Genomic DNA, 12426 nt, shown 5'->3' with positions numbered 1-12426 from the left:
GATTAAGAAGACAATCTTTGCAATAGAGAAATTATCAATTTTCTTGTCAAAATTCCTTCAATAGACTTCTACAAGGTCACTAATGGGGAAAAATAACTAGATGAAAGGGAAGGTTCTGCATCAGTTTCAGATGATATTTACATCACCACTAGAAATGAGGGAAACCCAATTTTACTGCATCATATGTTTTGACATGCTGCTGCTGCTGCTAAGTCGCTTCAGTTGTGTCCAACTCTGTGTGACCCTATAGACGGCAGCCCACCAGGCTCCACTGTCCCTGGCATTCTCCAGACAAGAGCACTGGAGTGGGTTGCCATTTCCTTCTCCAAAGCATGAAAGTGAAAAGTGAAAGTGAAGTTGCTCTGTTGTGTCCGACTCTTAGTGACCCCCCATGGACTGCAGCCTACCAGGCACCTCTGTCCATGGGATTTTCCAGGCAAGAGTACTGGAGTGGGTTGCCATTGCCTTCTCTGGTTTTGACATGAACATTACATAAAAGTCTAAGCCATAGATGTATTTTCAAAATTTTAATTAATTAGAAATAGGTCTAGATGATTAAAATATTGATGAATTCAGGGTAACACAATTTTTATATGATAATCATGCTTAAAGAATATGTCCATAAAATGTAGAGACATTCATTGTCATGTTCATAAGAACTATGATTATTCTACAGCAAATTTCAGAAGACTATCATGGAACGTAGATTAGAAAAACTCAATTCTCACCTTTATGATTAGCAAGACATAAGTTCTTTATATTCAAGCCCTCAAAAAGAACAAAAAGTTATAGAAAATAATACTCAACGTGTAAATGGTTGCACAAATAGGAACTAGCATATTGTGTTGACATTATAGTATTCTTACTGATAAAAACAAAGAGTTGCACTACATTTTCAGAGAAAACCACTTCTTCATCCTGCTTCGAATCTGTTGGGTCTTTACACTATAGATTATTGGATTCATCATGGGAGGAAAGAGAATATAGATATTTCCCATAAGGACATGAACCAAAGGTGAGAGATGCTTTCCAAAGCGGTGTACCATAGTGAGACCAATGATGGGAATGTAGAAAACCAGAACTGCACAGAGGTGGGAGACACAGGTCTCCAGAGCCTTGAGTCTCTCTTTTCGAGATGCAATTGCCAGCACTGTATGCAAGATGAAAACATAGGAGATGAGAATAAGGACAGCATCCAACAACAAGGTACAAATCACCAGAGCCAGGGCATAGAAGCTATTAAAGCGAATGTCAGAGCAGGCCAGTCGGAGTAGATCCTGGTGCAGGCAGAAGGAATGAGAGAGAATGTGGGGTCTGCAGTAAGGAAAGGACTTCAAACGGATGATGACAGGAAGAATAGACAAAGAGCTTCTTGTCAAAATGGTCATCATGAAGTAAATGATCCTGCTATTAGTCAGAATGGATGTATATCTCAGAGGATTGCAAATTGCTATAAAGCGATCAAAAGCCATGGCAAGAAGGACTCCAGACTCCATGAAAGATAGTCCATGAACAAAATAAGTCTGGGAAATGCAGGCATCTAGACCAATCTCCTGGCTGAGCCCCCACATCGTCCCCAGCACCGTGTATACTGTGGACAACCCCATGAACAGGTCAGTGAGGGCCAGCATGGCCAGGAAGTAGAACATGGGCTCATGCAGGCTCGGCTCAGTATGAACCACATGCAGCACCAGGCATTTTCCCAGGAAAACCACAGCATAGATCGAAGAAAAGGGAACTGAAAACCAGGGATAGTATTGTTCTAGGCCAGGGAACCCCGTGAGAATGAATATCGAAGAGTTGATATTGGAAGCAGAAGAAGCAGACATGAATATTTGAAAAATAATTTCCAAGTTAAAATAAATATTTATTCACAATTTTGTTTAAGAATAGTCAGATATAACACACCCTCTTGGATTATCACCCAGGGAAAGCTGATTGTAGAATCCCAGGGAGTGTCAACTCTGTATTAGAAGTTACAGCACAAGATGACTTCATAGGGAACCTCCTTGGTATTAGTCTGAGAAGTTAGAGAAGATAATCAAGATCCTGATGATTTTAGGCAGAGTGAGTCATAAACTTCATTCCCTTTCAGTCTCTGAGAGACTAGCAGCACACAAGGCAGATGACAGTGACTGCAGTTAGTGAGAGCACAGTGCTGTCTGTTCTGCTGCTCCTGAGAAGCCTATGCACACTCTCTCCATCCCAAGTCCTTGAGCCAAGGCAGTCAGAGTGTTCATATTTATGAAGAAGGAAAGTAGAGGACTGATTGTGTGAGTTCAGTGAACCCATGCTCCTGGGACACCTGTGTCCCCTTGGGTAAATGATGCAAGTGAGAGATTCTGTGTGGTCACTTAGAAACTAATAGTTCCCTGGAAATGTGAGGAATAGATGAATAACTGCATTTTCCCGGGAGTCCACAACTCTTTTTTAATCTTCAGTTCAGTTCAGTTGCTCAGTCGTGTCTGACTCTTTTTGACCCCATGAATCGCAGCACGCCAGGCCTCCCTGTCCATCACCAAATCCCGGAGTTCACTCAAACTCATGTCCATCAAGTCGGTGATGCCATCCAGCCATCTCATCCTCTGTCATCCCCTTCTCCTCCTGTCCCCAATCCCTCCCAGTATCAGAGTCTTTTCCAATGAGTCAACTCTTTGCATGAGGTGGACAAAGTAAGGGAGTACATCATGCAAAATGCAGGGCTGGATGAAGCACAAGTCAAGATTGCCAGGAGAAACAGCAATAACCTCAGATATGCAGATGACACCACCCTTATGGCAGAAAGCAAGGAAGAACTAAAGAGCCTATTGATGAAAGTGAAAGAAGAGAGTGAAAAACCTGGCTTAAAACTCAACATTCAGAAAACTAAGATCATGGCATCCAGTCACATCATTTCTTGGCAAATAGTTTGGGAAACAATGAAAACAGTGAGAGACATTATTTCTTGGGCTCCAAAATCACTGCAGATGGTGACTGCAGCCATGAAATTAAAAGGCGCTTGCTCACTGGAAGAAAAGCTGTGACCAACCTAGACAGCATATTAAAAAGCAGAAACAATACTTTGCCAACAAATGTCCATCTAGTCAAAGCTATGGTTTTTCAAGTAGTCATGTATGGATGTGTGAGTTGGACTATAAAGAAGGATGAGCACCAAAGAATTGATGCTTTTGAACTGTGGTGTTAGGGAAGACTCTTGAGAGTCCCTTGGACTGCACAGAGATCCAACCAGTCAATCCTAAAGGAAATCGGTCCTGAATATACACTGGAAAGACTGATGCTGAAGCCGATGCTCCAACAATTTGGCCACCTGATGCAAAGAACTGACTCAATGGAAAAGACCCTGATGCTGGGAAAGATTGAAGGCAGGAGTAGAAAGGGACACAGAGGATGAGATGGTTGAATGGCATCACCGACTCAATGGACATATGTTTGAGTAAGCTCCAGGAGTTGGTGATGTACAGGGAAGCCTGGTGTGCTGCAGTTAATGATGTTGCAAAGAGTTTGACATAATTGAGCAAGTAAATTGATTTATTGTTTTTCTCTAAATTTCTTTATTTTTTTTAGTTGATCTTTCTTCTGAACTGTAGCTAAATATGTCTCCTTTTTGACAGGCATAATAAAGAGAACCATATAATAAAATTTTTGAATATATGCTATAATAATGATACACATTTGGGCTTCACAGGCAGCACTAGTGGTAAGAATACACCTGAAATCCAAGGGACATGGATTTGATCCCTGCGTGGAGAAGACCCCCTGGAGGATGAAATGGCAACCTTCTTTGGTATTCTTGCCTGGAAAATTCCTTAGACAGAGGAGCCTGGCAGGTTACAGTTCATGGGGTTGCAAAAAGTAGATAAGACTGAGCACATACACATATTGCTAAAACATTCAATTAGGGTTAATTATACTTAGTTCATCATGCACTTATCTATGAAATACTTAGTTTATTTTCTTATCTTCATATGTGTATAATTATTGTCAAATGCTGAATATGAAATTTTAGATAACTTTTATTCAATTTGTTCCTCTGAGACAATTCAGTAAATCTTTTCTTGTTTAAAACTTTCAAATACAGCACACAAAACAGTTTTCCTGATTCATCTAGAGTAAGTTTCTTATCTGATGTCTCATGATCCTCAAATTCCTTAGTATGTGTTTTCTACAAATAATGACAATCTCCTACATGACAATAATACAACCATCAAATCATGAAATTAACACAGACACATTACTACCATTGAATTTGTAGAACCCAATTTAACTTTCTCCAATTGTACCTTTAATGTAACTTATATTAAAAAAATTCTGGTTCAGAATTATTTGTGTTAGTATTAATAGTTCTGTTATTTTAGTCTTTTCTCTGATACTTCCTCAAAATTGTCTTGTTTTATATGACACAAACTTGAACATCACAGTTCATGTATTTTGTAGAATGTCCCTCAATGGGGTTTGTTTGATGGGTCCTCATGGTTAGATTCCAATTATGCAGGAATGCCATGGTTGTCAGTCTCTTTTCTTCCCATGCATCTGTTTCAGGTTATGCCTGAATTTGCCCCATTGTGGATGATTATCTTGTGAGGTGAGGTCAGCCAGGGTTTGTCCCTATAAAGTTACATATTTTCTTTTGTCATTTAGTAAGTATTTTGGGGGAGAGAATATTCACTATCATTATTTTTAGTGTTCAATTTAATGTTGATTTTATAATGTTCCAGATTTGGCCAGTTGGGGGCACCATAATCTGGCTTTGGCATGCTTTTGACTTGTGTTCATTATTCTTGGAGCACTTCTTTGGTTTCTGGCACAACAGTGTATTCAATGTACTTTCACTAACCTGGCCCTGGAATCATCCATTTTCCGAAAAAGTTATGGCTCTTTTTCATACAGATCACTATTCAGAAGCTGAGATTTGCATTCTAGACAGGTCAGTTCTATTGGATAAACCCTGCTCCTATTGGTTCTTTCAGGGGCATTAGCTAGGTATTAAATCTACCTACTTATACTGAAAACCTTGAGTCCACCTTTATAGAGCTAATTCTCATTATTCATGGTAGTTGTGTTCTATAAAGTTGCCACATACACTGAACTGGTGATCACATAAATACTGTTTCTAGGGGAAATACAAGGGTAGATTTCTACAAGTCTTGGTCACAGCATCTTTGTATTTTTTTGCTTTTGACAGCTTTGTGCATATAATAGCATAACAGAACTACTGTTATGTTATATAGATTCACTTGTCCATGACTCTGTAAGACAAGCCAGTCTCACAAACACTGAAAACTAGTTCATGCACAAAACTCTTTCCTTATATAACACTTAGCAGATATTTAAAAAATATCTTCCTGATTCCTGAGAGATCACGTGTCAGAGCCCTGTGTCCGACACAATGACCAGCACCTCGGCTCCAAGCTTACTTTCAACATTCAGAGGCCCAGTGGCCTCCTCTCCATGTTACCACGGGTCACAATGTAAGTGAAAACATTTCGAGCCCAGCAGTCATGGGACTTAAAGTGCACTGGAGCAAGAGGCCAGTGCATGTTGGCAGTTCCAGGGAGAGCTCTGAGGAGTGGCCTGTAAGGGATGCCAAGAAGCTCTTTGAGGTCAAGGATTCCACCAGAGTTCTACACTGTGCTTTACTAAGATAAGCACTGGGTTTTCTATGAAACTGGATAAGATTCAAATCCCATATCTGTCTTCTATGAGTCTGTGACCTGAGGAGCTACCTGCATCATACATCAATAAGCTCAAGCCCTGAACCATTGGAGTGGGAACACTGACTCAAAGACTCTAGACTACCAGAGAACTAATGTCAAGGAGTATCAAATAGCAAGAACTCACAGAAAGGAAACCATTTGAATACAAGACCTGGCATCAGCCAACCACCAGTAGCACCCTGTGCAGGAGGCCTCATTTAAACAACAAAAAAAGCAAAAATACAAACCCAAGTATCAGCAGACAGGATTACCACCTCACTCAGCCTTGCCCATCAGAGGAAAATCAAACAAACAAAAACTCAGCACAAGTCTCACCCTATATGAAGCTTACAAAAATGACTGGACCAACTTTAGGAGGGCAGAAACCAAAGGAAGAAAGGATTCAACCTTCTTCAAGGAAAGAATTCAACCTGAAGCCTGGGAAAAGAAGAACTCAAACATAATAAGTTAAGAAAAAAAATAGTGACAAGGAAGAGAAATGCTACACAAATGAAGGAACAAACTAGAAACACAGAAGTTCAAATAAATGAAGAAGAAAGAGGCAACCTACCTGAAAAAGAATTCAGAATAATGATAGTAAAGATGATCATAAAGCTTGAAAACAAAATGGAGAAAATGCAAGAATCAATTAACAAAAAACTAGAAGAATTAAAAACTAAACATACAGAGACAAACAACACAATTACTGAAATTAAAAATACTCTAGAAGGAATCAATAGCAAAATATTTGAAGCAGAAGAACAAATTAGCTGGAAGATAAAATGGTGGAAATAATTTCTAAAGAGCAGAATAAAGTAAAAAGAATTAAAAGAACTTGAGGACAGTCTCAGACCTGTGGGACAATATCAAATGCACCAACATTCTCATTATAGGGATCCCAGAAGAGGAAGAGAGAAAGAAAGGGTATGGGAAAATTTTTGAAGCAATTATAGTTGAAAATTTCCCCAACATGGAAAAGGAAATAGCCAATCAAGTCCAAGAGGCACAAAGAGTCCCATACAGGATAAATCCAAGGAGAAACACGCCAACACACACACTAATCAAACTAACAAAGACCAAACAGAAAAAAGAATATTAAAAGTAGCAAGGGCGAAGCAACAAGTAAAACATAAGGGAAATTCCACATGCTTAACAGCTGATCTTTCAACAGAAACTCTGCAGGCCAGAAGGGAATTGCAGGATATATTTTAAGAACTGAAAGGGGAAAATCTACAACCAAGATTACTGTTCCCAGCAAGAATCTCATTCAAAATTTATGGAGAAATAAAAAATATTTAAGATAAGCAAAAGTTAAGAAAATTCAGTGCCACCAAACCAGCTTTACAACAAATGTTAAAGAGACTTACACAGTCAAGAAATACAAGAGCAGAAAAAAAGATCTACAAAATCAACCCCAAATAATTAAGACAATGGCAACAGGGACATATATATCAATAATTACTTTAAACATAAATGGATTAAATGTTCCAACCAAAAGACACAGACTGGCTAAATGGATATAAAAATAAAACCTCTATATATACTGTATACCAGAAACCCATTTCAGGCTTAGAAACACATATAGATGGAAAGTGAGAGGATGGAAAAATATATTCCATGCAAATGGGAAGCAAAAGAAAGCTGGAGTAGTAATCTTCATAACAGACAAAATAGAACTTAAAATAAAGAACATTACAAGAGATAAGGAAGGTCACTACATAATGATCAAGGGATCAATCCAAGAGGAAGGCATAGCAATCGTAAATATCTAATTTACCCAACATAGAAGCACCTCAATACGTAAGACAAACACAAATAGACATAAAAGGAGAAATTGACAGTAACACAATAATAGTAGGAGACTTTAACACCCTACTCATACCAATGTACAATCGTTAAAACAGAAAATTAATAAGGAAACACAAATCTTAAATGGCCCATTAAATGAGATGGATCTCTTTGATATCTTCAGGACATTCCATCCAAATGCAGAAGAATACACCTTCTTCTCAAGTGCACATGGAACATTCTCCAGGATAGACCACATCTTGGATCACAAATCAAGCCTCAATGAATTTAAGAAAAAGGGAATTGTGTCAAGCATCTTCTCCAATGACAACACTATGAGACTAGATATTAATTACAAGAAAAAAGCTGTAAGAAACACAAACACATGGATATTAAACAACAGGTTTCTAAATAATCAACAGGTTACTGAAGAAATCAAAAGACAAATCAAAAAATTTCTAGAAACAAGTAACAATGAAAACACAGCTCAAAACCTATGGGATAAAGCAAAAGCAGTTCTAAGAGAGAAGTTTATAGCAATACAATCCTGCCTCAATAAACAAGAAAAGCATCAAATACACAACCTAACTTTACACCTACAACAACTGGAAAAAGAACTTAAAAACCCCAAAATTAGTAGAAGGAAAGATCATAAAGATCCGAGCAGAAATAAGTGAAAAAGAAATAAAAGAAACAATAGTAAAGGTAAATAAAACTTAAAGCTGGTTCTTTGAGAAGATAAACAAACTTGACAAACCTTTAGCCAGACTCATCAAGGAAAAAAGAGAGAAGAATCAAATCAACAAAATTAGAAATGAAAAAGGAGAGGTTACAACAGATAATGTGGAAATACAAAGGAGTATTAGAGACTATTATGAACAACTATATGGCAATAAATATAGATAACCCGGAAGAAATGGACAGATTCTTAGAAAAATTCTATCTTCCAAGACTGAACCAAGAAGAAATAGAAATTATGATCAGCCCAATTAAAAGCACTGAAATTGCAGCTGTGATCAAAAATCTCCCCAAAACAAAACAAAAGCCCAAGGCCAAATGGCTTCACAGGAGAATTCTATCAAACATTTAGAGAAGAGCTAGTGCCTATCCTTCTAAAACTCTTTCAAAAAATTGTAGAGAAAGGAACACTTCCAAATTCATTCTATGAAGTGACCATCATCCTGATACCAAAAGCAAAAAAAGACAACACACAAAAAAGACAACTATAGGCCAATATCACTGATGAACATAGATGCAAAAATCCTCAGCAAAATTTTAGCAAACAGAATTCAGCAACACATCAAAAAGCTCATACACCATGGTCAAGTTGAGTTTATTTCAGGGATGCAAGGCTACTTCAATATATGCAAATCAATGTGATACACCATATTAACAAATGGAAAGATAAAAACCATATGATAATCTCAATAGATGCAAAAAAGGCATTTGTCAAAATTCAGCACCAATTTATGGTTAAAACTCTTCAAAAAATGGGCATAGAAAGAACATACTCAAACATAGTAAAGGTCATGTATCATAAGCCTACAGCAAACTTTATTGTCAATGGTGAAAAACTGAAAGCATTCCCTCTAAGAACAGGAACAAGACAACAGGGTCCACTTTCACAACTATCATTCAATATAGTTCTGGAAGTCCTAGCTACAGCAATCAGAGAAGAAATAAATAAATAAATAAAATGAATCCAGATCAGAAAGGAAGAAATTCAGCTCTCACTGTTTGTAGATGACATGATACTGTACATACAAAATCCTAAAAATAGTATCAGAAACTTACAAGAGCTAATCAGTGAATTCAGCAAAGTTGCAGGATACAAAATCAATACACAGAAATGACTTGCATTTCTATATACTAACAATGAAAAATCAGAAAGAGAAATTATGGAATCAATCCCATTCACCATTACAACATAAAGAATTAAATATCTAGGAATAAACTTACCTAAGGAGACAAAAGAACTGCATGCAGAAAATTATAAGACACTAATGAAAGAAATCAAAGATGACATAAACAGATGGAGAGATATTCCATGTTCCTGAGTAGGAAGAATCAATATTGTGAAAATGACTATACTATCAAATGCAATCTACAGATTCAATGCAATCCCTATCAGATTACCAATGGTATTTTTCACAGAACTAGAACAAAAAAATTCACAATTTATATGTAAACACAAACGACCCCGAATAGCCAAAACAGTCTTGAGAAAAAAGAATGGAGCCGGAGGAATCAACCTTCCTGACTTCAGATTATACTACAAGCTACAGATGTCAAGACAATATGGTACTGGCACAAAAACAGAAATATAGTCCAATGGAGCAAGACAGAAAGCACAGAAATAAACCCATGTATTTATGGATATCTTATTTTTGACAAATAAGGCAAGAATATACAATGGGACAAAGAAAGACTCTTCAATAAATGGTGCTGAGAAAATTGGACAGCTACGTGTAAAAGAAAGAATCAGAACACTTCCTAACACCATACCCAAAAACAAACTCAAAATAGATTAAAGACCTAAAGGTAAGATGAAAAACTATAAAACTCTTAGAGGCAAACATAAGTAGAACACTCACCTCTTAGAGTAATGGAAATACAAACAGAAGTAAACAAGTGGGACCTGATTATACTTAAAAGCTTTTACACAACAATGTAATATATTGTATATATATAATATGCAAGGTGAAAAGACAACCCTAAGAATGGGAGAAAATAGTATCAAATGAAACAACTGAGAAAGGATTAATTTCCAAAATATACAAGCAGCTCATACAACTCAATATCAGAAAAACAAACAAGCCCATCAAAAAGTGGGAAAAAGATCTAAACAGACGTTTCTCAAAAGAATACCTATAGATACCCAACAAACACATGAAAAGATGCTCAACATCACTCATTATTAGAGAAATGCAAATCAAAACTACAACGAGATATCACCTCACACTGGTCAGAATGGCCATCATCCAAAAGTCTACAAACAATAAATGCTGGAGAGGTTATGGAGAAAAGGGAAGGCTCTTGCACTGTTGGTGGGAATGTAAATCAATACAGCCACTATGAAAGACAGTATGGAGATTCCCTTAAAAACTAGGTATAAAACTACCATATGACCCAGCAATCCCACTCTTCGGCATATACCCTGAGGAAACCAGAATTGAAAAAGACACATGTATCCCATTGTTCACTGCAGCACTATTTACAATAGCTGGAACATGGAAGCAATCTAGATGTCCATCAACAGATGAATGGATAAAGAAGTGTGGTACATATATACAGTGGAATATTACTCAGCCATAAAATGGAACACATCTGAGTCAGTTCTAATGGGGTGGATGAACATGCAGTGAAGTGAAGTGAAGTCGCTCAGTCGTGTCCAACTCTTTGCGACCCCGTGGACTGTAGCTCACCAGCCTCCCCCGTCCATGAGATTCTCCAGGCAAGAATACTGGAGTGGGTTGCCATTTCCTTCTCCAGGGGATCTTCCCGACCCAGGGATCGAACACAGGTCTCCTACATTGCAGGCAGATGCTTTAACCTCTGAGCCACCAGGGCAGCCCCAGATGAACGCAGAACCTATTAAACAAAGTGAAATCAGAAAGTGAAAGATAAATATCATATTCTAATGCATATATACAGAATCTAGAAAAATGGTACTGAAGAATTTGTTTACGGGCAGCAATGGAGAAACCTAGAGAAGAGACTTATGGACATGGGGAGAAGAAAGGAGAGGGTGAGATGTATGGAAACTTATATTACCATATGTATAATAGATAGCCAACAGGAATTTGCTGTATGGCTCAGGAAGCTCAAATATGGGCTCTGTATCAACCTAGAGGTGTGGGATGAGGAGGAAGATGGGAGGAAGTTTCAAAAGTGAGAGGATATATGTATATCTATGGCTGATTCATGTTGAGGTTTGACCAAAAACAGCAAAATTCTGTAAAGCAATTATCCTTTAATAAATAATAAATTAATTTAAAAAATCTTCCTCTGCTTCCTCATATATAAAAACTATTCTAACATTTAATATTTACCATGCCAAAAGGCCATTTGAAACACTCAAAAATCTTGACCATTAATTTCTTTGGCTTTCAATCACTCAACAATGATGTCCACTATGAATTTTTTTGTCAGCTGTCGTCTCATGAATCCACAAATTTAGCTGTTATCCCATTTTCTTCAAGCTTCATGATGCACTACAGATGTTATTATAGCACTTTCTGGAGGGCCCTCATATATGGATGCAGGTATTTTCTCTCTCTTTTTTTTTTTCCTGGATGTACTCTATCGTGGATTCATTGACTTTGAACTCACAACAGCAGTATGAATCACACTTGAAGAAAGGTTGTGTAACACACACATTTTCACTGTAAGGCACATCCCAGCCTTCTTGCTGTTATACTAGACAGCACTATGTTTGGAGACATTTCAAGCAGCAAATTTATCATCAAAAGTACAAAAATGTTTAAATGATGGCACGAAATAGATCATGAAGAAGATTATTTACAGTACCAGAGCTGAATCAAGAAAGGAGAGTATTACATCAGGGACATGTATTTACATCAGGAGACTCAATTTTCTCCCTCTCTGAGCATGTCCACAAATAGCCACAAAAGCTCTGAATACTAATTTTGGGTAAAAATTGTCCCCACATCCCCCATTTCTTTTTACTATGTCATGTACTACTTCATCATAATAGTTTTCATTGTTCTGAAATCAGTTTTGTCTGAAAACAATGTATTTAATTCAGATTTATTTTTATCAATGTTCATACAATGTTTTTTTTTTAACCTGTGCCTTTAAAGTGGTATCATGTAGACAATATATAATTATGTTTTTAAAATCCGCTCTCACAAGTTATCCCTATTACTTTTGATATTCAGATGTTTCACACCTAAAGTGATCTTTAATTTAATTGGATTAAAAT

General features: G+C 37.2%; 1 protein-coding gene across 1 annotated transcript; it reads right to left on the bottom strand.

The window, feature by feature from the left end:
• Window positions 1-887: 887 nt before the first annotated feature.
• On the bottom strand, window positions 888-1829 carry LOC102415690 (olfactory receptor 51V1-like). Its single transcript, XM_006039761.4, has one exon. It carries the CDS (start codon window positions 1827-1829, stop codon window positions 888-890), a length of 942 nt encoding a protein of 313 aa, XP_006039823.3.
• Window positions 1830-12426: the final 10597 nt, after the last annotated feature.

Source organism: Bubalus bubalis, chromosome 16 (genome assembly GCF_019923935.1).
Source record: "Bubalus bubalis isolate 160015118507 breed Murrah chromosome 16, NDDB_SH_1, whole genome shotgun sequence".
Classification (NCBI taxonomy): domain Eukaryota; kingdom Metazoa; phylum Chordata; class Mammalia; order Artiodactyla; family Bovidae; genus Bubalus; species Bubalus bubalis.
The sequence above is the reverse complement of the archived record's forward strand: the minus strand, read 5'-3'. Positions and strand labels throughout refer to the sequence as shown.